The sequence below is a fragment of the Acartia tonsa genome, chromosome 8 (assembly GCF_053477335.1).
Source record: "Acartia tonsa isolate MP-2025a chromosome 8, ASM5347733v1, whole genome shotgun sequence".
Taxonomy (NCBI): Eukaryota; Metazoa; Arthropoda; class Copepoda; order Calanoida; family Acartiidae; genus Acartia; species Acartia tonsa.
Window position 1 is genome coordinate 4,198,756 of NC_137267.1, and position 23,070 is coordinate 4,221,825.

At 32.7% G+C, this 23,070-nt stretch overlaps 3 protein-coding genes across 4 annotated transcripts in view; all 3 read right to left on the reverse strand.

The window, feature by feature from the left end:
- Nucleotides 1-305, reverse strand: part of Rpn3 (regulatory particle non-ATPase 3) — a 38,473-nt gene extending 38,168 nt beyond the window's left edge. For both annotated transcript variants that reach the window (XM_080168810.1, XM_080168809.1), the window contains exon 1: nucleotides 170-305. In XM_080168810.1, the coding sequence (XP_080024936.1) occupies nucleotides 170-217 (48 nt within the window). In that variant the 5' untranslated portion in view covers nucleotides 218-305. The remainder of the gene's footprint in view (nucleotides 1-169) is intronic.
- Nucleotides 225-12,919, reverse strand: Prosalpha4 (proteasome alpha4 subunit). The gene is made up of 8 exons (XM_080168812.1): nucleotides 12,783-12,919; nucleotides 6,918-7,025; nucleotides 6,162-6,242; nucleotides 5,809-5,891; nucleotides 5,208-5,319; nucleotides 1,629-1,769; nucleotides 982-1,065; nucleotides 225-696 (listed from the first exon to the last, which is right to left on the reverse strand). Exons 1-8 carry the CDS (start codon nucleotides 12,837-12,839, stop codon nucleotides 604-606), a joined length of 759 nt encoding a protein of 252 aa, XP_080024938.1. The 5' UTR covers nucleotides 12,840-12,919; the 3' UTR covers nucleotides 225-603.
- eIF2A (eukaryotic translation initiation factor 2A) lies at nucleotides 12,849-22,869 on the reverse strand. The gene is made up of 16 exons (XM_080168808.1): nucleotides 22,806-22,869; nucleotides 22,023-22,137; nucleotides 21,434-21,515; nucleotides 20,909-21,030; nucleotides 20,454-20,573; nucleotides 19,897-20,020; nucleotides 19,160-19,228; nucleotides 18,573-18,731; nucleotides 17,975-18,115; nucleotides 17,482-17,566; nucleotides 17,054-17,140; nucleotides 15,847-15,928; nucleotides 15,325-15,469; nucleotides 14,440-14,588; nucleotides 13,910-14,055; nucleotides 12,849-13,618 (listed from the first exon to the last, which is right to left on the reverse strand). The coding sequence occupies exons 4-16, from the start codon at nucleotides 21,027-21,029 to the stop codon at nucleotides 13,553-13,555; spliced, it is 1,494 nt and encodes a 497-aa protein (XP_080024934.1). The 5' UTR covers nucleotide 21,030; nucleotides 21,434-21,515; nucleotides 22,023-22,137; nucleotides 22,806-22,869; the 3' UTR covers nucleotides 12,849-13,552.
- Nucleotides 22,870-23,070: the final 201 nt, after the last annotated feature.

Here is a 23,070-nt window from a genome sequence, read left to right on the forward strand (position 1 = left end):
GTACATCCGTGCGTCTATCCGTTATGAATACAGTCTTTACAAAGATTAAAAATGAAGTACAATAAAGCTCAATAGTAAAGAAGGCGCAAAAGTTTTTAAAAATAATAGAGAGTAAAAATTGACTTACTTACAACGCTTAAAATCCGGGAAGCTTTGTATTAGTCCTTACCTTTTCCTCCTTCATCTCAACATCCTCAACTACTTCGGCAGCGGTCATCTTAAAATTTCTGAAATTATTTTTAAATTAAAAATCATCATCAGGTTTTTTGATCACCACATTTTTCTGTTAATTTTGTTTTACATGACAAAAAAAGGTTAAAAATCTTGGAAATTCTAAGAATGAAAACCCTTTCCTTAATTTACAATAGTATAATAAATAAATAATAATCCCTCTTATTTCCACCCAACTTTTGATACAATTACATAAAAAAACATACCCATAAAAATGCTGTTTTATAAAAGTGTTAGCAAATCGTGGTAAAATTCACCAGTAAGAAAAAGATTTGCTGCCATAAAAAAAGCTAAATATGAACCATCACATAAAACTGGGTATGTTGGATAATAATACAAAAATGAGACATATGATATCACTGGCTTGTTTGTTTATTTGTCAGATTTGGTCTCCTTTTTCTTAGTGGCAGCCTCTTCTTCCTTTTCTTTCTCTACCACAGCAACTACTTTCTCAATGTCGGCAACCTAGAGTAGGAAAATAGTTACTTAACTTATCATATCGTATTATAGACAGCTTTCCGCGGATATTAAAAATAAAATTATGGGCTTAACAAAAAATTATTTTAGACCCGAGGGTCCGAAAGCCTGGGTTAACGAAATTGGTATTAATTTCATTAATCTTCATCTTAATACTTGTGGAAATTGTCTTAAATACGATACTATAGATAATTTTACAGTATAGCTTAGAACCGGTTCTTATCCTGCGGATATTAATCGGTTTCGAAGAGCTACTGAAATAATAAGACTTACATCCATCATGCTGAGCTTAGCATCCTCCTTCATGACTGCAACCTCCAGGTTCTTGCCTCCACTCTGGACAACCTCCAGTAAAGCCTGAAATATTTTATTTTAATCATTTACAAAACTAACAAGTTTGACAACATCAATACAAGCGAAGCTCTAAAACTGATTTTCTGGTAACGATTTAAGTTGCTGCGCTTCCTAAATCCTACCTAATTGTTGAAGAAATCATCCAAGTTTTATAATGAAACTTGATCGGGTAATATAGTTTTTGGTCCATTGTCCCCATTCTTCCTGTTGGGAACAAACGGCTAAACCGACGACAAACATCAATAACCTCGTCCATGCTCCTTATTCATATGATATGAGACCGCCATTAATTAGGGTAACTTAATATTGAACACCTGCCAAAACTCTAGGCAGGGTGATGTAATAATTGAGTAGCTTCCACGGGTCAGCTTATAACGTATCATAGTATACACCCAGCTGTGCGCGAAGCTTACCAATCTATGATTGGCCAAAGGATTCTCACCTCCAATCTCAGTGTTCATCTGAATCCTAACTTCAGAGAATCATGGCTACAAACAACAACAACAAACATCAATACAAGATCATATAATATTTAAGCCTCTAGGGGCAATAAAATTTTAGTATACCTTGATGGCCAGTTTGACCGTCTGTTCTTCGGTGGCAACGTTTTCAGGAGTGTAATTCTTCTCCAAGAACTCTCTGACTGTCTTGGCGTTGCGGCCAATAGCGTTGGCCTTCCACTCATGGTAGGTTCCACTGGGGTCAGTCTAAATAGAAACAATAACTTTTAATGGATGTAGAATAAACGTGGATATTATGACAGGGAAAAAATTTCGTCAATTTAGGTTGCTATTTATTGTTCCGTTTGTTCATCCAGTTGAGGGGGAGGGGATGAAGTATAAGATGTGGAAGGAGGGAATCGCTATTTTAACCAGCTACAAGTTTCACATATATATATAAATGAACATGATTGACTGTTGTAAAATCCAAGTAGAAATAAATCATCTAACTTAAAGTCATGAAAATGGCATCTAGAGAATGAATAGAGTGGCGCTTTTACACAAGGTAACACTCAGCCCCCCCCCCCCCCCTTTGTGTTTAATAAAAGGGGGGGGGGGAAGTTCTGACACTTTTGCGTAAACAGTGATTATAGGCTTTGTCTTTGGACTGAGAGGATAGGTTATTAGGGATAAAATCATTCTTATATAATGAATTTCCCCCAGATTTAAGATTTTTTGGATAGGCCTCCAGGTTCCGGAGCTCCAGGCCTCCAGGTGGTCTCTGTACAGGTAAAAATTAAAAATAAGATTTTTTTTTTGAAGAGTTAACTTAGAAAACATAATATACTTCATTTTAATTGTTATTCACATATTTGAAGAAAAAACATACATATTTTGTCTCATAAGCTGACATCTAACTCTTTTTAAAAAATTTTTTTTTCATTTTTACCTGTAGAGAGACAACCTGGAGGCCTGGAGCTCCGGAACCTGGAGGCCTATCCAAAAAAATCTTAAATCTGGGAGAAATTCATTATATAAGAATGATTTTATCCCTAATAACCTATCCTCTCAGTGCGATGTTTTTCTTTTTCATATGCCTAATATCTGCAGAACCCTGCGAGGCCTTTTTTTTGTTCAAGTTCAACGAAAATTAACTACGCATAAGATATAAATCCTAGACGTCGAATGTACTTATGTGTGTGTGTGTGTGAGAGAGAGAGTACTTGCTTTTATTAATTAAACCTTAAATATTAATTGGAAACAAGTTAAAGTCAATAGCAAACAAATCTTTTTACAGAATTAAAACATGGAAAAATATTTTGAAAAACAAAGGGACAATTTTCCGTAAAGTTCGTGTAACAATTTTGTCAAATGATCATATTAAGTCAAACTGTCATGAAATATGACCATTTTATATATATACTAGCGGCTTCGCCCCTAGCCTCTAGGGGCTTCGCCCTATGAAGTAATGGGAAGTCAACCCTACTAAATAGAAATATTCAAAAAAATTATGCACAAATTTTTTAATTTGTACAAATTAAACCCAGGTTGTTTGCCGTATACACAAAAATTTCAATTCGTAAAAATTAAACCTAGGTTGATCGCATACACAAAAATTAAAATTAAAAAAAAATATATTTAAATTTTTTTTGGGGGTGGGGATTCGTGGGGGCTTCGCCACATGTTGCAGTGGGGTTCCCCCACCCCAATTACTGGTTTTTGTTTACAAAAATTTTAAAAAATAAAAAATTTTGGAAGTTGGGATTTTTTTATTTTTGGGGGGGGGTTGGGGTGTCCCACCCCCCAAGAAAATAGCTTTAAACCACCAGAGGACCAGTAGGTATATTCCCAGAAGGGTTGATCCCAATTTGATCAACAGTTACTGAGATTTTACAAAAAATGTAAAAAAAAAATCTTTGGGGGGTGGTTTTTTATTTTTGGGGGGGTTGGGGGTGTCCCACTCCCCAAGAAAATAGCCTAAAACCACCACAGGACCAGTAGGTATATTCCCTGAAGAGTAGAATCCGATCGGTTCAGTGGTTACCGAGATCTTAAGGGACGGACGGACAGACAGACGGTCAGACATCAAGCTACTTTGTATTATAGATATACATTGGGTCATAAATAAGAAAAGTTTGACTAAATAAGAGCATTTGACGAACTTTACAGAAAATACACGAAAAAAATGACCCGCTTAATATTATTGAGATTTAAAAGTTTGTGTTTTGGTAGGTAATAAATATAAATCTAGATAGCCAATCCGTTAAATTGACCAATAGAAACACCATATAGGAAGATTAAGAACAAGTTAAAAGTTAGTGTACACTTTTTTGTGGCATGTAAGGGCAACCATATAATAAGTCAAGATAAAGTTGACTTTCTTAGGATAAAACATTGCATAGGTATCATGTCATCAAAAAGTTTCGTCACTCGTGTTATGTGATTGAATCATAAATGAATAAAATGCTAGAAATTCCATTTAAAATTAGACTGATTAATATCTGATTGATCATCTAAAGTAATAATCTTTTATGTTGGCTCTAGAGTAAGTTCTTAATTAGAATCTTTAAAAAGACATATGTGACAAACGAACGAACTAGCGTGCATGCGTATCATAATTGAAGAGTTGCTGCGCTTCACAGAAGCAACTAGTTTGTCGTGCCTATTATACTTTTTCGGCATGCTTGTCCCCAGTCTTGTTTATTTTTGTTATTATTTCCAGTAATTATACCAATTAGTTGGGATAATTAATGTCAATTACAGTAGTCGGACTACAGCAGGGATTTAAGAATAGGTAAACTTTGGGATTTTCAGGGATAAGACAATGTAAGATAAATTGAATTTTTTGTAAATAAGTTTGGACGCTGCTAGTTATTGTCAACGATTGAAAGTATGCGCTTATAAAACTTTGGGGACCATTTTAATATAAAGTTCAAAACCACTTTATTCCCCCTGCAAAAATTATCAGGGAGGGAGGGAGGGGACATCGGGCTATTTATTACAATAGGCTCCAAAGTTTTCGTTTTCTTATTCGTTGGCTTATCAACTTTGGGGACTTTGGTTGGTTGGTTCATTAAGTTGAGTGCCTTAATGTTTCAACCGGTAATTGTAATATACAGAATGGTAAATTTATGTATAATCATTTATTGACCATAGTCTTATCCATTTAGATCCATGACGGATAATTCAAAAGGGGATTAGTTTGGAGGGCTAAAGAGTTTGGAGATTGACATAAAAAACATTTTTTCAACCTATATTACAAAAAAGGAAATTAATTAACCATTTCAATTTTACCAAGAAAAGATTTAAAAAAATAACTACGCGTAAAAATATAAAATGAACTATAAAAGTTATTACCTAATAGTTTTATAAAAATATTTTTTTTTTGTAAATTAATATATCCGGAATATATTTTAGGTGTAATATAATTAGCACATTTTTTATGAAGCCGTTTATTTAATATTTCTTTAGATAATACAAAGTGTAGCCATCATATCCTCTTATAAAAGTTACAGGATCTATATTGTTCTCCTTTAAGGTGAAGCTTATCATAGGTCCATTGAAGGTTTATATCTATTTTTGAAAATATGTACTAACTCCAATATCATAAGATAAATCGCCCTATCGTTCCCTTCAGCGAAGTTTTTAATAGGTACAACAATACGGTTTAAATTCAAATCCTTAGTTAATAAAAAAAGTGTAAACCTGATAAAGACGGGGAGTTTTATCAATATCAAAACCGGTGAGTAGGCAGGAGATACCGAAAGGTCGTCTTCCGTTGGATTGTGTGTATCTTTGTTTCAGAGAGGCTACATATCTAGAATAAAAAGTAGTCAGTTTTTTGTTTAAAGCTTAAGGTTTCAATATCTACTGATTTGATTGCGTTTTCCTTTGATTTAAAAATTATTAGGCGGTATTAGAATGCGTTGTCCCTAAAAACTAAGGGCGCATCCTATGGTATGTTTATATCTCCCCTCCCCCCTCAGGCTGCTTTTCTCACTTAGTTATATAATATGAGATTCGCTATTTGTGGAGGTTGTCATCCTTGTTTTATTTGTTATTTTCAAGGAAAATAAGATTAAAATGTAAGTAGGGGGATGACAAATGAGTTCCAATTAACCTTAAGTGAAGCACACTTATCTATTAAGAAAAGCATAATGTACTTTTTTCACGTGGAAAACTGTTTTAGAAATTGCGCTTTTACAAGAATACTCTCCTTAAAAGCGAAGCTTTTTTAGTATTAGGGTATGTACGTCTTTTTTGCTAACTTTTATTGAGAAAGTGAATTTTAGTGAAAATTACATACCTTGTGATATATTCTAAAGTGACCGGATCCTCAACTGTTAGTTTATGTGACTGACACTCAACTCTGGCCTGCTTTATCAACACCCTGTAGCCATCAGATAATAAGTTATAGTAAGGATAACACAATAACCGTCAAATTCATTTACAATGTACATCCCCAATGCTGTTACACAAATTTATCCCTTCAGTAGATGAGTGGTTGAAACGTTTAGACACTTAACTCAATGAACCAACCAATCCAAATTCATTTAAGTCCCCAAAGTTGTTAAGCCAACGAATAAGAAAATTATTAAATCATTTTTTTTATATATCAGTGCTTTTAAACGCATAGCTTTTCTAAAACTATATTACTTTCCTGGCGTCAGCGGTCAAACCAGCAAATGCCATGAGAACATGATCGTCCAACTGACAAATTTTACGGACAGTTCTGTCTTCCTGAAATATTTGTAAACGTTATTAGTAAGATATTCTGTTTGGCCGGATACCGGATATTGAAACTATCCGGATAGCGGAAAATCCGACTGATTTTTAATGCCGGATACCCGGTAATTTACCAAATATCGAACGTTGGCCAGATATCCGGCCAGAACCGGATAACCAGAATAATAAATCAGCCGGATATCCGGTATCCAGCCAAAAAAGTATCCAGATCAACCCTAGTTAATAGATTAAATTTCTTTAAAAAGAAGTTCAACACTTTTATGATAGCGATGCCTTAATATAACTCACTTGTCCGTCTAAGTGTAATTGTAATTATCGGCTTCACTTTATGAAACTTTTTTTTATAATACTCTATCAAAAATTAAATACGGCAAAATTTAAAAAAAATATGACGGCGTATGGTTGAAATAATTGATTTTTTTTAGTAGTTTTGCTACATCAATTTGAGTTCCCCCCCCCCCCTCAAAAAAAAACACCATGGTTAAAAATCCTTTATTCTGTTCTTACAACAATTTAAAACAAACCCACCCCCTCCCAAAAACTATGTTAAATCTAATCACGAGTTAATAAAATGTTTTTTAAGGAAATGGGGTAATCTTTTTTTTTTTTTTTGGGGGGGGGGGTGGTTGTTGATTTTTATTACTATGTTACAACTTCAGATTGACATACCTGTAGTTTGGCAACAGCCTTCTTTTCCACGCCTAGAACGACACAGTTCTTGCCCCTGACTCCGACAGCTGTGCTTCCCTTCTTCACGGCCTCCTGCGCGTACTCCACCTGTAAACAACAATTTAAGGATCAAACACAAATGAATCTTCCCCAAAATTCTTGGAGCGGGGAATTTAGTTATTTCTACATATTATGGAATGGTCAGTCATTGTCCAGAAACTTCTACAGGGCGTTTAAAAAAACTGCGTTTTCCAAATTTGGGAAACAACCATTAGGAGTACAAAAAAAAATAATTATATATCAATGTTCTCTATAAAAATATGCATCAAAATTGTTACAGGTGAAAATAATGGCGCATTTTAAAGCATAAATATTTCAAGAGATGCGTATGATGCTTTTTCCTGGTAGAATTTTGTGCCTTAAGGTTGGTTTTCAAAAATTTATTCACTTGAAAACAACATCTTAATACGGCCAATCAGGGTTTCGGATCCGCATTGATTTTTTGCGGATCCGGATCCTGAAAATTTGGTCAGTGCGGATCCAGATCCGGATCCGATTCCGGATCCTTGACAATAAAAATAAAATCACCAAACCTTTCAAAAAATATTTATTCTTAATTCGAAGTCAAAAATACTTTTAATTTTCAAGTCTTACCCTAAACCTTAAAGATTGGCTCTCATCAAGAGAATGTCTGAGATTTTATATTAATTTAGGTAGATTTTTCCATTTTTTTCGCATTTTTTTGAGTCCAAGGATCCGGATCCGGATCCGCATTTTTTTGCGGATCCGGATCCTTGGACTCGAAAATATGCGGATCCGGATCCGAAACCCTGCGGCCAATACAATTTTCTACCAATTACACTAAAAATTTCATTTAAAATTCCCTCACTGAAAACAAATATTCAGTTTTTCTTTTTGTATACTTCAGAAACATGACCCTAAAAATTGCTTATGTTTGTAAATCCCCACCCCTCATTTATTCCTATAATCTTTTAATTTGATTGACAGGTTAAGATATACAGCATGACCCTCGAAAAAGTATTTTTAAGCATCTGCAGCCCTTATTTCTCAATGAATTATAAAAAAATGCATATGTCCTTGTTCTCCATAGTATTCCACATAAGTAGATATAAAAATATTTTTTTTACCTCCATTAACACCGGAGATTTTTAGAGCTAAAGTTTTGAAAAAGTGACTGAGGAAAAAGTAACTTTTAACATGAAACGACTTTTTTAGCAAAATTAAGGTAGAAATCCTTTTATTTTTGCTACTAGCAGAAACTTTACACAAAAATGAAATAAAAAATTTAGTTTTTGAGTAAAAAGTATTTTTTTACACATATTTTTTGAGTCTTTTTAGTTTAATGATATTTTGAAAAACTTACTTATTAGGCAAAATTTTTTAAGATTAAAAAACCAAATAAATCTTTATGAATATAGCAGGAAAATTGTTTTTGTTTCACAATCCTAACTTTAATAACAAAAAAGTTATGAAGAAAATAAAATTAAAACATAATGATTTTTTTGTCTAAAAAGCTTAATTAACCCCCTATTAAATTATTGAGATGTCAGAAAAGTAGGCGGAGCAACTGTCATAATTAATCCTTTTCTCAAATAAGGATTAGTTAATAACCTAAAATTTGCAATTAATCAATTCATTCAGTAGTATTTTTTGCCATTAAAAATTTATATTTTTTGGTGGAATAAAAAAGAAATAATTAGTTAACTTGTTTTTCTTTGTGTCTCATTATTCAGTTGCCAGAAAAACATAATATAACCATCCAAAAAATAAGAGAAACAAAAAAAAATTCTTTTTCTCAGTCACTTTTTCAAAACTTTAGCTCTAAAAATCTCCGGTGTTAATGGAGGTAAAAAAAATATTTTTATATCTACTTATGTGGAATACTATGGAGAACAAGGACATATGCATTTTTTTATAATTCATTGAGAAATAAGGGCTGCAGATGCTTAAAAATACTTTTTCGAGGGTCATGCTGTAAACTCATAATTTATCCATAATTTGTAATTAAATGCTTTAATAAAAAAAATTCAAACTTCAATAACTTTTTTGTCTTTAGAGATTTTTTTGTCAAATAAAAAGGAGTTTTTTTCTTTTTACTATAACCTACGTTATTAAAGAAGATTCTCTTACTGCAAATGCATCACAATCAAGAAATGTGAAAAAAATGACAAATTGCAGTTTCTTAAAAATGCTTTTGTAAGGAGCTAAAAAGCATTTCACCTTAAAAACTCATTAAGGTACTTTTCTTATACCTTTTTCTAAATTAATATTGAAATTCTACGATTTTTTTATACATAATAGAAGAGTTATTTTAATTTTTCTTTCACAACATTTTTCACATAAAGCATTTTTGGAGACTATGTACCTATCATAGAGGCCGTATTTTTAGAGATAATGAAAAACACCTGTTATAAATTTGATGTACTTTTTTACAGAGAATAAGGACATATAATCGTTTTTCTGTATTTCTTCTGGTTGTGTCAGAAAAACGGAAAACGCAGTTTTTTCTGAAACACCGTGTATATTTGATATATTTTAAAACGTGGCTTCAAAACAGATTAATATCCGCTGGATTAGAACCAAACCATACTGGAAGAAAATCATGTATAGCACCGATTTACAAATAATTTTCCACAAATATTAAAATAAAAATCAGTACCAGTTTCTTTATTCCTTCGGGTCTTGTTTAACTCTTGTGCCACTATATGTAACACTCAAATTTTAATGAAGAATTTTATTACGATCAATCATAAAATTCCTTATAAAGGAATGATGTCAGTCTAGATTTAAATATTCATTTTTAACTCTTCAAACATATATTTACTATTAACGAGTTAGAATTTAAAAGAATTATGAATATTAAACGGATCTCAATCTTACGTCTTAAATAGCGAAGGTATTCTATACTAAACGAATGCTATTAGGTATGTCAGTAATCAAATAAAGGGGGGGGGGGGGGTTAATGCAACCATCTCGTAATCAGTGAGCAAATGACACTTAGATTTCGAATTTTGATCTGAACTTTTGCATGAGTAATCCTTGGTAGGTCTATTTTCCCTAAATCGAACAAAAAGTTGGAAAAGTAACGGCTAGCTGCTCAGCCGTTTTTTGCCTATTTTCAGGGTAAATCCATCATCAATTACGTAGGAATCGACTTTTTAAAACATATTTTTGGTTTCATTCATGTTAAATGATAGCAATAACCAATTTTAAAACTTTTAGTACCAACAGCTACCGTCTAGAACCGTTTGATAGCGTTTTGGAGTAGAAAAGAGTATTATGTTGAGAGAGGTTTCACGACTAATTTGCAGTATAAATATCAAAAAAAATGGCAAAATTTTCTCTTTTTTAATGTTATAATTTAGTTTTTCTGCCGTCAAATATGTACGTAAATCTTTTTCATATTTAACTAATGGCTCATTTGAATTCAAGCGATCCTTAAACATAATGGTCCTAAATCCTTAAAAGAAAGTATTCATTTAATCTAGGGATGGCAATCCGTCAAATTTTTGGACCGGATTCGGATTCCGGATTCTAGCAATATTTCAAAAGGCTTTTTTAAAAATGTAAAAAATTAAAAGTGCTACATATGTCCTAAAAATTAATGTTCTTGGTGTTTTCTATAGTTCACTTCCGAGAATCGAACCAGATTTTTAGAAGATATTATATAATGATGACAATCTTTGCATTCAAAAAGAGGGAGTTGAAAGAAAAAACTCAAGACGCTAATTTTAGCCTACCAATTAGGAATCCGAATCCGCTATTAAAAAACGGATTCCGGATTCGGATACGGATTGCCAACCCTAATTTAATCTGGGCAAAATAAAATATTATAATATGGATTCAAAAGAAAATTAAAGTTTAATTACATAGGTACTGTTTTCATAAGAGTATATTTCAAGTTATAAAACTTTTAAACTCTCGAATGAATGCTTTAAATATTTAGTTATCATTGAACAGGTAAAAATCTGATACTGTTTATAAAAGCGAAGCATTTCAATAATGAGGGTAGGCCCGTACGTCCATAACAGTTTTTTTTGTTTTTGTTGATAGAATGCTAGAATTGTCCTACCGATTTCAAACTTTGCTTAATGATTCCTATTTATAATTTAATAGTAAAAGACGATTTAGAAAGCATAGCACCTCTAATTATTACTAGTGCATTAATATCATGTTGATAATTAACTTTTTAGACAACAATTTTTTATGTGATATAACTATCTTATATATCTGATATTTAGAATACTGATTCCTAGGACAACAAAATACAATATTATAAGCGATGCATCTCTATAATCCAATCATAAAATGGTTAATATGTCCTTTTAACAGTATCCTGTATTTCACAGTTTTGCAAATAATATACGTACAATTTTGTTAAAAAAAGCTTATTATTATTCTGTTTATTCAGTTCTGACACTCTACTAGAGTTAATGATCGTTTGTCCTCCCGATTTAGAACTTCGCTTTTATGAATGTTGCAATCCTTGTTTAAATAAAATCATCTTTATAACCTACTTTATCAAAAGTACCTTTCTTCTATGGAACTTTTAAAATGAATTGAAAGTGAGATTTAGAGAAAAGATTTAAAGGAATCAATAGTTTTATAGAGAAAATAATATTTAATACTTTCTTAATTAAACAAATCCGGTTTCAGGGAAACATAAAATATACAATATCTTTCTTTTAAATTACCATGAAACTGTTAGATAACTAAATTTAACACGGGGAAATCCAATTTTTTTTCTTTGATTTAATAGAGAAATTTTTTTTGTGGAGGGGTACAATAGGTAATTTTTTCTAGGGGAGATTACCAGAACCCATGAGAAGCTAGGTAACCTATAAAGGAGAACCATATCGGTTCGGTGGTTAGCAAGATCATCCTGTACAGACTGACAGAAAGACACAGAGCCTGTTCCTTTTATATAAGGATAAATATTTTACTTAATACAATTTTTTCGCAACAATATGAATGTTCTTCAGACAATAACTAAGTAACAGGTGGGCACAAAAACCATAGAATCTTAGGGGATAAGACAATGGACGATAAATTAATGTATTTCCTCAAAAAAGATATTACGCAATTACCTATTTTGAAGATTTAAATTATTGGTGAAAAAGTTTGGACAGTAATACTATGAAATTACCCAAAGTACTCCAAAGAGGACTATCCACGAACGAGAGCATTGATCCTAAGTATTTTCTTTCAGAATATAATAGGTCACCATATATTATTAATATATTGACGAGAAAATTTATGTTTCACCATGTTTTTTTTAGGTATTTTAATTGATTTTGAAAACTTTTATGAAGCTAATTCTTTTAATAAAATGGATACTTGATAATACATATGCGAATACTCGTGTTATATAGATTGTAAATAATTCCATATTAGCATTAATTTAAACATAACATATAAGATTTAGTAAATGTGCTTTTGACTTTTTTTAATTTTTATCATTTGACAACATGGACAATTAAAGACACCCCGAACTCAACAAAACGTTTGATAGAATTTTAACGAAAAATGGTGGACATTTTTTTACTTTTCTTCAACTTGAAGTAGTGAAACATAAATATTCTCGTCAATATATTAATTATTGATAGTGACCTATTATATTCTGAAAGAAAATACTCAGGATCAATGCTGGAAGGTACTTAGAATCACGTGCTCTTGTTCGTGGATAGTCCTCTTTATAATAAAAAATATGAAATAAGTGACATGGTAGTAAAATTTTGAGTACCTGTGTAATTTACAATTCAATGTACCCTCCCTCCCTGCACTGGATAAGCCAGACAAATTATAGAGTAGCGCCGCGCTGGCGATATTATAACAATATTTTACCTGGAACAGATGTCCGTCAGGGGAGAACATTGTGATGGCTCTGTCATATCCAGACATGGTCAAATATTCTGCAACAAAAAAATATTAATATTTCTTTACGTCAACATAACTTAGGTTTACTATTGTGTACATTATCAATAGTGTACGCTATAAAGTACGCCTTGAAATACTTGTTAGACGTTTGAATAGTCCACAAAAAGAAAACAATCTTGAAAACTACATGGTATAAAAGATTGATCTTTTTAAATTATGTAGTTTTTATCATTGAATGCATTTCATGGAACATTCCCCCTTTGAAAACGTACAAAAATTAAATAATGTACACATAAGTAAACTTAGTTGCAACCACAAATTGGCTCAATATTAAGCAAAATAAATTCTTTTATAACTTTTTTTCACCAGAAAATGTACGAAGTGTACATTTATAATTTCTTCTATGACTCAACACTAGAATGTTTAAATAAATAATCACATCTGATTTGATATATAATGCAGATTAGAATCCAGAGATATTAAGCTGCAAAGTGTTTTAAGTATATTTTATGTTTATTTTAAAAAGGCAACTTTTGGAAGTATTAAGTACTGAAAATAGACATTATTTTTCCAGTCTTTTTAGAAAATAAGTAATACTACAAATGAGAAACCAAAGTCCCACAGATATTTTGAAGACATGCTTTGTTGATTTAGAAAAAAAATATGTATAATATGAAGTAAATACAAAATATAATGTTAGTAAAATAAAAAAATATGGGCCAGTCTGATTGAAGTCTTTATTTTCTGACAGTAAGTTTTTCCAACTCCTGTAGTAATTCATTCTCCTTCGCTATTTTCTCCAACTAAAATATAAAATAAAATAGGTTTAAAAGTATGAATGATTTTGAAATATAGAAAATATAACTAAAGAAGAAGTTATACAGACAAAAATAAGCGAGTGATTAACGCTTTCGAGTTCTCAACCCCCCCCCCCCCCATTAAACATAAAATTAGATTTTTTCTTTCTCCTATGCCTACCACTTATTTCAAAAGTGGTTGTTTCATTTCTCAACAAGCCAAACATCGTTCAATTAAACAAATAATTTGATTTTTAACTTACAATAAATATATCTATGAAAATATTCAAAATTGACCTGATTGTTCTCCATTTTTTTGCCTTCAGCTTTCTGCTGTTTCAATGTTTTGATGGCGTTCAGCTTGTCTGTGATTTTCTTTTTCTTCTTCTCTATTTCTGGATCATGAAGTAACCCAGCTGCACCTTGATATTCACTATTCACACCTTGACAAAAGATTACTTATAATAAAGTAAAAGGATCTTTGTGGGTCTGCCTGTGTGTATGCGAGATCCTTATATACACTGCACTGTATCAACTAAATTTTACCCCCCCCCCCCAAATTTTTTTTTCCTTTTAAACCTAAAATTGAAAGTGGGGGGAGTGGGCGCCTTCCCCTCCCTACTTGCGAGTACCCCTAGAGGCCTCTAAAATTGGCAGTAACAAGATGCAATTAATGATTCCATTAAAACTATTTACTATACTAATTTATCTTCTATTCAATTAAGGACCAATTCAAAGTTGAAACCTGACTCGATATCTAAATTTTCGGAAAGTTGAATTTATTTACTGAATTAAGGCCTTGGCTGGTAAAGTTTTAATTACTTTACCTTTGTTCCCATTACTCTGAGGCTTAGCCGTGCCTCCATTTTGTTGAGCGGCTGGCGGTGCGGCTCCAGCCGGCGGCGGGTTTGCCGCATTTTCCTCCTGTCTCTTCTTGGCGTTCTCGCGGCGACGCTTGTTTTTCAATGCAACTTTACTGAAAATATAAAGTAAGTTATATATAGTTTTCATCAAAGCTAATAATTTTTTTTTCAGTAGTTGAATTTTTTCCTAAAACCAAAGTTGTCAAACTCATCGTATTATAGACAGCTTTCCACTTTAATTAAAATTAAAAATTTTAGTTTTGCTAGCCCAATGTATTATTGCGGGTGTTAAATGTACTTATGATTGTTATTATAAATTTGACTGTAATTTTGACAGGGTTTATAAATTTTTACAAAAACATCCAGCTACATTTCTGATGGTTGTAAAACTGGCAGCGATCATTTCTGTACAGAGAAAATGAATGATATGTTCTTTACAGAAAAATTCATAACATATCTATAGAAATATACAATGTCATTTCATTCTTTCACTGGAACAAATCCTGTAAAGAGTTAGGTAATTTGGCTTCTGAAGTTTTTTCATATGTTTCTCTGTTTTAAAAATAGGTAATTCTATTTCTTTTAATTGAGAGCAGCCTAATAAAATCTTAAGTACCTTGTAAGATTAGGTAATTTTCAATATAGGGTTTTTCATAGGTTTCTCTATTTTAAAAACAGGCCATTCAAACTAAATTTATATTTTTATATACTATGTCTAATGTTCATTAACCTTCATTCATTGGTATTTTAATACGCTATTATCTTTTACTCCACAATTACTATGCATCAAATACAAGAAAATCAAGAAAAAGAGGAGGATGGGGATAGTGCAACCTCCAAAATTCTTACCTTGCGTCTTGAGCAGGCATTCCTGGGATGGAGGGTTTCTTACCCGCCCCTGGGGGCATTCCGGGGATTGATTTCATGCCGCCGACAGGCATTCCAGGGATCGGCGCCCGTCCGCCCCCCATTCCAGGGATGGTTTTAGCCTTGGGTTTCAGATAACTTTAATTAACAGCGAAAATAGAATACTAAAACCGACAAAAGACAAAATTACAGAGTGATGAGGGGAATTTATTGTTCATTGTCATATCCCCGACTCTCTGGTTATTTTGGAAAGCTCAATAAAAATATCTTAATTAGAGATGCAAGTGCGCTAAACCTAAAGTTATATAATCACGCCCTCTCCTTTGCTGACTAACTTTGGATACTTTCATTAAAGAATAATTTGATGAAAAAACTTTTTAACCAATGAGTTTAGTCTACAGAAGGGGTAATTTTGTTCATAATCATTGGGGATGTACATAAATTTATCCAACAAGGTCTATGACTGCAATAAAATTTCAAAATCTAATGTTATCTTTGCCTGAGGCGAGGAATTTTCATCATCGTGAAGCTTGAATGTACTGGTCGTACCTCGGGCGTGTGGCGGTCTGTACGCTTGCTTAGGTGCCTGCAAAGGAAAATTATGACTGCCATGGTGATTTTTTAAAATTATGACTGTCTTATATGTAGTATTATCCAAACTACCATATGTCCAACCCTTTCCTTTAATCTTCAAAAAAAACTAATGACACACTACTGTTTATTAGAAAGGCATACTTCTTATGGGAGGGGGGTTGTATTTTTTCCAGTGCCTATTTCTCTTGGGAGGGTGAAGGTACCCTCCCACAGTAGTTATAAACAACTCCCGGACATATGAGAAGGTTCACTTTAAAAGAGAACCTTATCGGTCAAGCGGTTAGCGAGACCCTTCGGTACAAACACATCGACACCCTGTTACATTAACATAAAATCAAATTCTGTACTAAAATCTCAAAAGTTAAATAAAATCCAAATATTTCAGTTTTATCTAGATTTTTTTATCTGCATTTTTTCCAATTTAAGTTAAATGAACTGCAGTAACAAATTCTAAGAAGATACAAACAAATAAAATTCAATTCTATACTATTCCATTCTATTCTATTCAAAACTAAAATACAATTACGATGTTCTTAAAATAAGAAAATAAGATTGATTTGAGATTTAAACATAGTATTTTATATCGGATATTTAAAAATCGACTATAAAAATATTTGGCGCATTAGTCTTCAATAGTTAGAAGTAAAAGTAGAATAATAATTTCAATCTACAGATGGGGTAATTTTGTTTACTTATTTGTGTATCAATTTATTCATTAATTGTAGGGTTGGCAAAATCCGGGTTTTTCTAGATAAGTAACGATTGAATAGTCCGGTTTTAACCGGTTAAATCGTGGAAAAAAACCAGAAATAAAAAAAGTTAAATTCTACTGTTTTTTTTTAAATAAAAATTCTGCCTTCTAAAAATATGTATTTTTCGTTGTAAATTCTAATGTTTATATACTGTGTGTACAGGCGTTTTAAGAAAAAAATAGTTATTTAGGACCTTTTTGGAGGCGAAAAGTTTTTTTCCAAGGTGGACTTTTGCTATGGATTTTTGTTGGTGGTTAAAACCGGAAAAAAACATGATTTTAACGGCCCTGGACTTTTCTTGCCAAGCCTGGTCAATTGTCTTAACCCTTAAAATCCCTGTTATCACTTTGGAAAGTAAAGCCTACCTCCTTTTTAACTTGTATACCCTCGACAGGTTGTTTGGAAACTGGAAAGCTTGGAAACAAACCTGGAGCCCGAATCTGCCAGTCAACCTACAAATATAAAGATCTCTGAAACGACTAGAATCGAATGTTGTGTCTGTAACTTTTAAGACGCTTCATATTGGTCCTGGACCTGTTAAAACATGTCAAAAAGAAAAATCTCTTGCTTATTTTCATATTAATATATGACTAAATTGCAAGTAATAAAGGCAGGGAGGGGAACATTTGAAATCATACTGGAACCCAAAGTTTTCAAAACAAATTCTCTTATTCTAGAAAACTTAGGTTATTTTCCCTAGGATAGGTTATATTGTTTATTATAAATAGCATAGGGGTTGGGGGGATGGTTCAATTTATTGTTAATTGTCTTATCACTTGAAGTAAATACTAACCTCCCACAACTCATCTGGGGGATTTATTTTAGTTTCATGCAGTACGCTTCCAGTATAGTGCCATATCTTATAGCCGTTATCTAACCTTAATAAATAAATAGATATAGAAAGTGTAGATGAATTTTAACTTAAAGAAGCCAATGGGAGCAGGAACCAATTACAGAGGGGACAATGGGCTGCTTATTACACTAGTCCGCAAATTTTTAAAATAACGTTTTCTGATTCGTTGGCTTAATATCTTTGAAGACTTGAAGTGAATTTTGATTTATTAGTTTATTAACTTGAGTGTTCCAACGTTTCAACCACTAATTCTAATCTAGAAGGGGGAATTTTGTATATTATAATTAGGGATGTTCATGATGTCTTTCTTATCCCTTAAGATCCCTGAACAAGCCTGCCTACCTTAGTCTGGGAGCATAAGTAGAGGTGACAATGTGTCTCCCATCCGGACACCACTTAACTTGACGTCTGTCTGGTCAGGCGCCACACTTACCTTAGTCTGGGAGCACAAGTAGAGGTGACAATGTGTCTTCCATCCGGACACCACTTGACGTCTGTCTGGTCAGGCGCCTCAAAGTCACAAATGTGTTCAGGCTTCGTGGCGTTTGTCATGTTCCACATATCAATCTTTCCTCTAGACAAAACAAATTATAAATCAAAATGCTTTGTCATTTTTTTTTTTTTTGGGGGGGGGGTCATATAACGATTAACGACCTTTTCTTCCTGGAAATTGTCAAAAACCTTGTTCTAAAGTAAAACAATTACATAGTAGAAAGTTATCCATAATACGATAGGACACATAATTTTTTAGTAGGTATGCTTTAGAACCGATTTTAATCCAGCGGATATTTATCGGTGTCGAAGTCATATTGAAATATAAAAATAGAGAGGACGATGGGCTGTTTAGTATGCTAGTCCTCAAATTGGCTTAAAAACTTTAGGACATTGAGTGTTCAAACGTTTGATTTTAATCTACAGAATGGGAAATTTAGTGTATCATCATTAAGAGATTTACATCATTTTATCGCCAATTGTCTTATCCCTGTAGAATAGATCTATGAATATAAATAATTGTTTCAACAAATTCAAACCTGAGATTTCCAAATCCTGCAATCATAAGAATATTTCCCTGGGGATTGTATAGCGCCATATTCTTGTGGCCAGACCCAAAGTCGAACAGCTGATCTCCCTTCTCGTTGAACAGAGACGCTTTGGCGGGCATGGCACCGTACACAACAGTGAACTGACGGCCTGCTTTGCACCCAAATTAACAAAGTTATTCGAATTAGTGTTTTGAGTACTAAAACTAAATGCTCAATTTTAAAAATATTAATTTCTAATCATCACTAAGCAAGTTAACTAGTAGTTTCTTCTCTACAGAATTTTTCTAATATTCCTATACTTAAGAAATGACGTTTCAATATCTCTTCGAACCGGTTCTCAGCCATACTGAAAAATTATGTATAGCATAGTATTATTTTTAGTTTTTTTACGAATATAAAAAATAAAAATGTACAATCATAAGATTTAAAAAAGTTTATTATTCCGTACATTATGCATCTAAAAAACTAGTTTTAATCTTATAATTGTATATCCGCGGAAATCTGTTTATAATACTATGCGATAGATAACTATTAATACCCCCCATCTTTATTTTAAATTAAAATGTTAATCTTTTCCTGAAGGGCTCCAAGATGCATCGTAGATCGGACCTTCCTTTGACAGACTGATCATAAATGCATCTCCCCTTAAAAGATAAAAAAAATGTAATGAAAAAAAATTCTTTATGCCCCCTACAGGCCTTGAGGGCACTTGATGGAAAGGGGTTTTTGATTTAGACTAGGTAGGTATCTATTTTTAAATCTAGATTTGAAATGAAAAATTAAAGAAATTTTTTTTGAGGTTGTTTTTTTTTCTTTGAGGTACCCTTCCCCAAAATAGTTATAAACCTTTTAAGACCTAGGAGAAGCTACCCAGTAAAGGTTTAGTATTTTACAAGATCCTTCGGTACAACTAGACAAATAGACATCATGTTACTTTGCTATAAGGATTCTTAAGTCAGCCCTAGCTCATCTCTAGTTAATAATTAAGTCTTTAATGTCGCCTTCAAAATAATGAAGTTCCTTGGCTCTGCTCATAACAGGAAATCGCTACATTAGCAGTTTTTTTTATCAAACATCTGCCCCAAGGACGAAAATCAAGCTTTACAATACACCTACAGGTTCTCCCGTTTAAGTGATCTTAATAGACAATTACCAACTTACAAACACTAGCAGGTTTCCTACTTTAATCCATTAAAATGAAAGGAACGTAGCAGTAAAACGTAGAGGGATTTCTAATCAAACAATCCTTTTGGTGCTGTGACCCCCCAGACCAATAAGCGAGCAACAAATCACCTGTTAAAATAAATCTTACCTTGTGTTAATGCCATGCAGCTGTTGTTTTCCATAGTAAGAATTGCCAGTTTTATCCACGTCTGCTTGGATAAGCAACAGGCAACATGTGCCGATACAGTTCCATTTCAAATCAACACTATCACCTAAATAAAAATATATGAAATTAAATAAAAATGTATCAAAATTGTTTAGCTATTGGTTGCCTATAGAGGTAAAATTTTTTATAAAATATTCCATTTGTGGTTAATAACAAGTCATTCAATTAGATAATCTTCCATTTCTCCAAATCTTTTTTAAGAATTTATTTTCTGAAATGTAAAAAATAAAGAGATTCTAAAACATAAATAATATTACCTCACTGTTAACTGCGGTATTTTAGTGGTAATTTACTTTTGTACTTTTATAACTTGCGTACATTATCGGTGTACTTGGTTTTTTAAAACCATTCTATCCTAGTATGCTTTAAAAACATCAGACTACGATCTTTCTATAAAATTGTTGTTTTTCTTCAATATCACGGACTGACCCAGCAAAATGATAAGATGCTTCGCTTCAAAATAAAAAAATATTATTTACCTTGGAAAAAGCTTTTCTGTGCCATGATATTGCTCTGATCAAAGTTAGGAAACTGGAATAGTTTACAGGAACCCGGAGCACCCTTGCTTCCAGATATATATGCTACCACGTGGGTAGAGTCTGAATAAAAAAATTTTGTTCAATGGGGTTAGTTAAGTTTTTTTCAATTTCTCTTGGGAGAGCAATAGTAGGTACCTTCCTCCCCAAAAAGCTATGAACCTTCACAGGACCTTTGAGAAGCACAATTATAAAGGAGAACCATATCGGTTAGGCGGTTATCGAAATCCTAGGGAATGACAGACAGACATCCTGTTACTTTATCATAAGGATTAAGTAATAATGTTCTTATACTAACACTAACCAAACTATGCAACCAGTGATTTTAATCTACGAAAGACTTATCCCTCGGGCCTCAAGATCCCCAATTTTTCAAGGTTAGAGTCAGGTTGTTGTACCTTTTGCAGATTTGTGTGGATTTGGTGACATGGCAAACTCCTGAACCTTGTCGAGGTGGAGCTTGTGCTTGGGAGCACTGAAGTCGTTGTCCAAGTAGAACTGGATCTCGTTGTTCACCATCCTTAATTAAGAGAATTGAACAGGTCTGACTGAGATTTTGATAAATAAATAACTGTGCCTTACTTTTTATCGCAGCATATTTTATGTCATAATATCATTCTATTCTTCTACTTTTTATCTCAGGAACTTAATACCTACGAACTTTATTAATTTATCCCTCAGATTTAGATTACTACCGAACACATCGGGTTCAACATTTTAAAGAAGCTTCCTGAGGTCCCAAGATGGTTTCAGGCAATTTTACATTTAGATTTAAGTCTTGGGACAGTTTTTTTTATTTTTCTGGTTTCCCAACCCTTCGAATTCTGTTTGATTCATTAAAAGAATCTCGAATCAACCAAATTGTACATGAAACAATGCTTGCGGCGTTACCCTTCACACAGGTTCAATTAAATGAGGCATACCTTGAGCACAAAGTTTCATCTGTGTTCCAAACAGGACACCATCCTTGGAACTTCTTCTGGAAAAAGCTTCGCAACAGCTCACCTGTAAGTTTTAGATAATCATATAATATTAGTAAAATAATATTTTTCAGTATAGCTTAGAATGGTAACAAACCCGCTACTTTTTTGGGGGATAATTTCGAATCATATAGATAAAATGTGTCTTAATTTTAGTAAGATTAGCAATGTGTTTTTTAGTTGTTTTTTTTTTTTGGGGGGGGGGGGGGGGATGGTTGCCTTAGCCTGCAACAGGCGCATCTTTTTATTATAAACAGACAAAGGTTATGAGATCAAAGAGCTTATTATCTGTGTATGTTGAAACTAGTGACCACACTCTTATCATCTAGGGATTCGATTAAAAGGGACAAAGAAGGGATAGAAAATTAGCTTAAAACCATCCCTTAAACTTAAATCTGAAAATAAAATAGCCTGAAACTATTCAATGACCTATGTGAAGCTTAACTAAAATATAAAACCTTATTTGTTCAGTAGTTATTGAGATCTTAAGCTTCAGACAAAAAAATTTACTACTTAAAAATTAGAAACTTACCAGTAGATCCATTCCAGATATTAAGATTAGGCTTCGGCTCTTGTCCATTGACAATTGCGTAGAGCTCCCAGGTTACCAGGTGGGTGGAACAAGGGGACCAGGACAGAGCAGATACCTGGACAGAAAGAACATCATTACATTTTTAGGCAACTGTTATATTCAATATTCATGGGATCCCCTGCTAGAGGGAGGGAAAAAATTAAAAATATGTTCAAGGGTTGAAAAAAATTAAGAGTACAGAAAACATTTTTTAATTCTTCCTTCTTCTAGTGGGAAAAACTAAAAAAGGGGCGAGAAGGCAATATTTTGCAGCCGGGGAAAATAGGAATCTTGCGCAAAATATATCTTCTTCATATCTGCAGTAAACATTATCACATTTTTAAGGCAACTACCAAGCCTTGAAATAGAGATTGATCTGGCTATAAAAATCGTCTTTATATTTAACTAAACTTGGAATGAACAATCTATCCATATATCTGGCAATCTAGCTACCTATGTATGTATCTATCTATTCAACAAACATTAGGATGCAATGGTCTGAACAGACTCCTTGCTTGAGCTCAGCTATCTAAACATCTGTTTATTCATGAATACAACTATCTATCTATCTATCTACCTATATGAGTATCTATATCTATCTACCTGTGTTAATATCTATATCTATCTACCTGTGTTAATATCTATATCTATCTACCTGTGTTAATATCTATATCTATCTACCTATGTTAATATCTATGTATCTACCTATGTGTGAATGTAATTATATCTATCTATGTATCTAACCTTAGGATGGTCTATTGAACAGATATTTGTCCAGACTCCTTGCTTGAGCTCAGCTATCTATACATCTGTTTATCAATGTATCTATGTATCTACCTATGTGTGTATCTATCTATGTATCTAACCTTAGGATGGTCTATTGAACAGATATTTGTCCAGACTCCTTGCTTGAGCTCAGCTATCTGGACTGTACTCAGGTTTGACCAAGCTTAACAAAATAATTTAAATCAGAACAATATTTTTTCTAGGTAGGTAAGTAATAAATAAA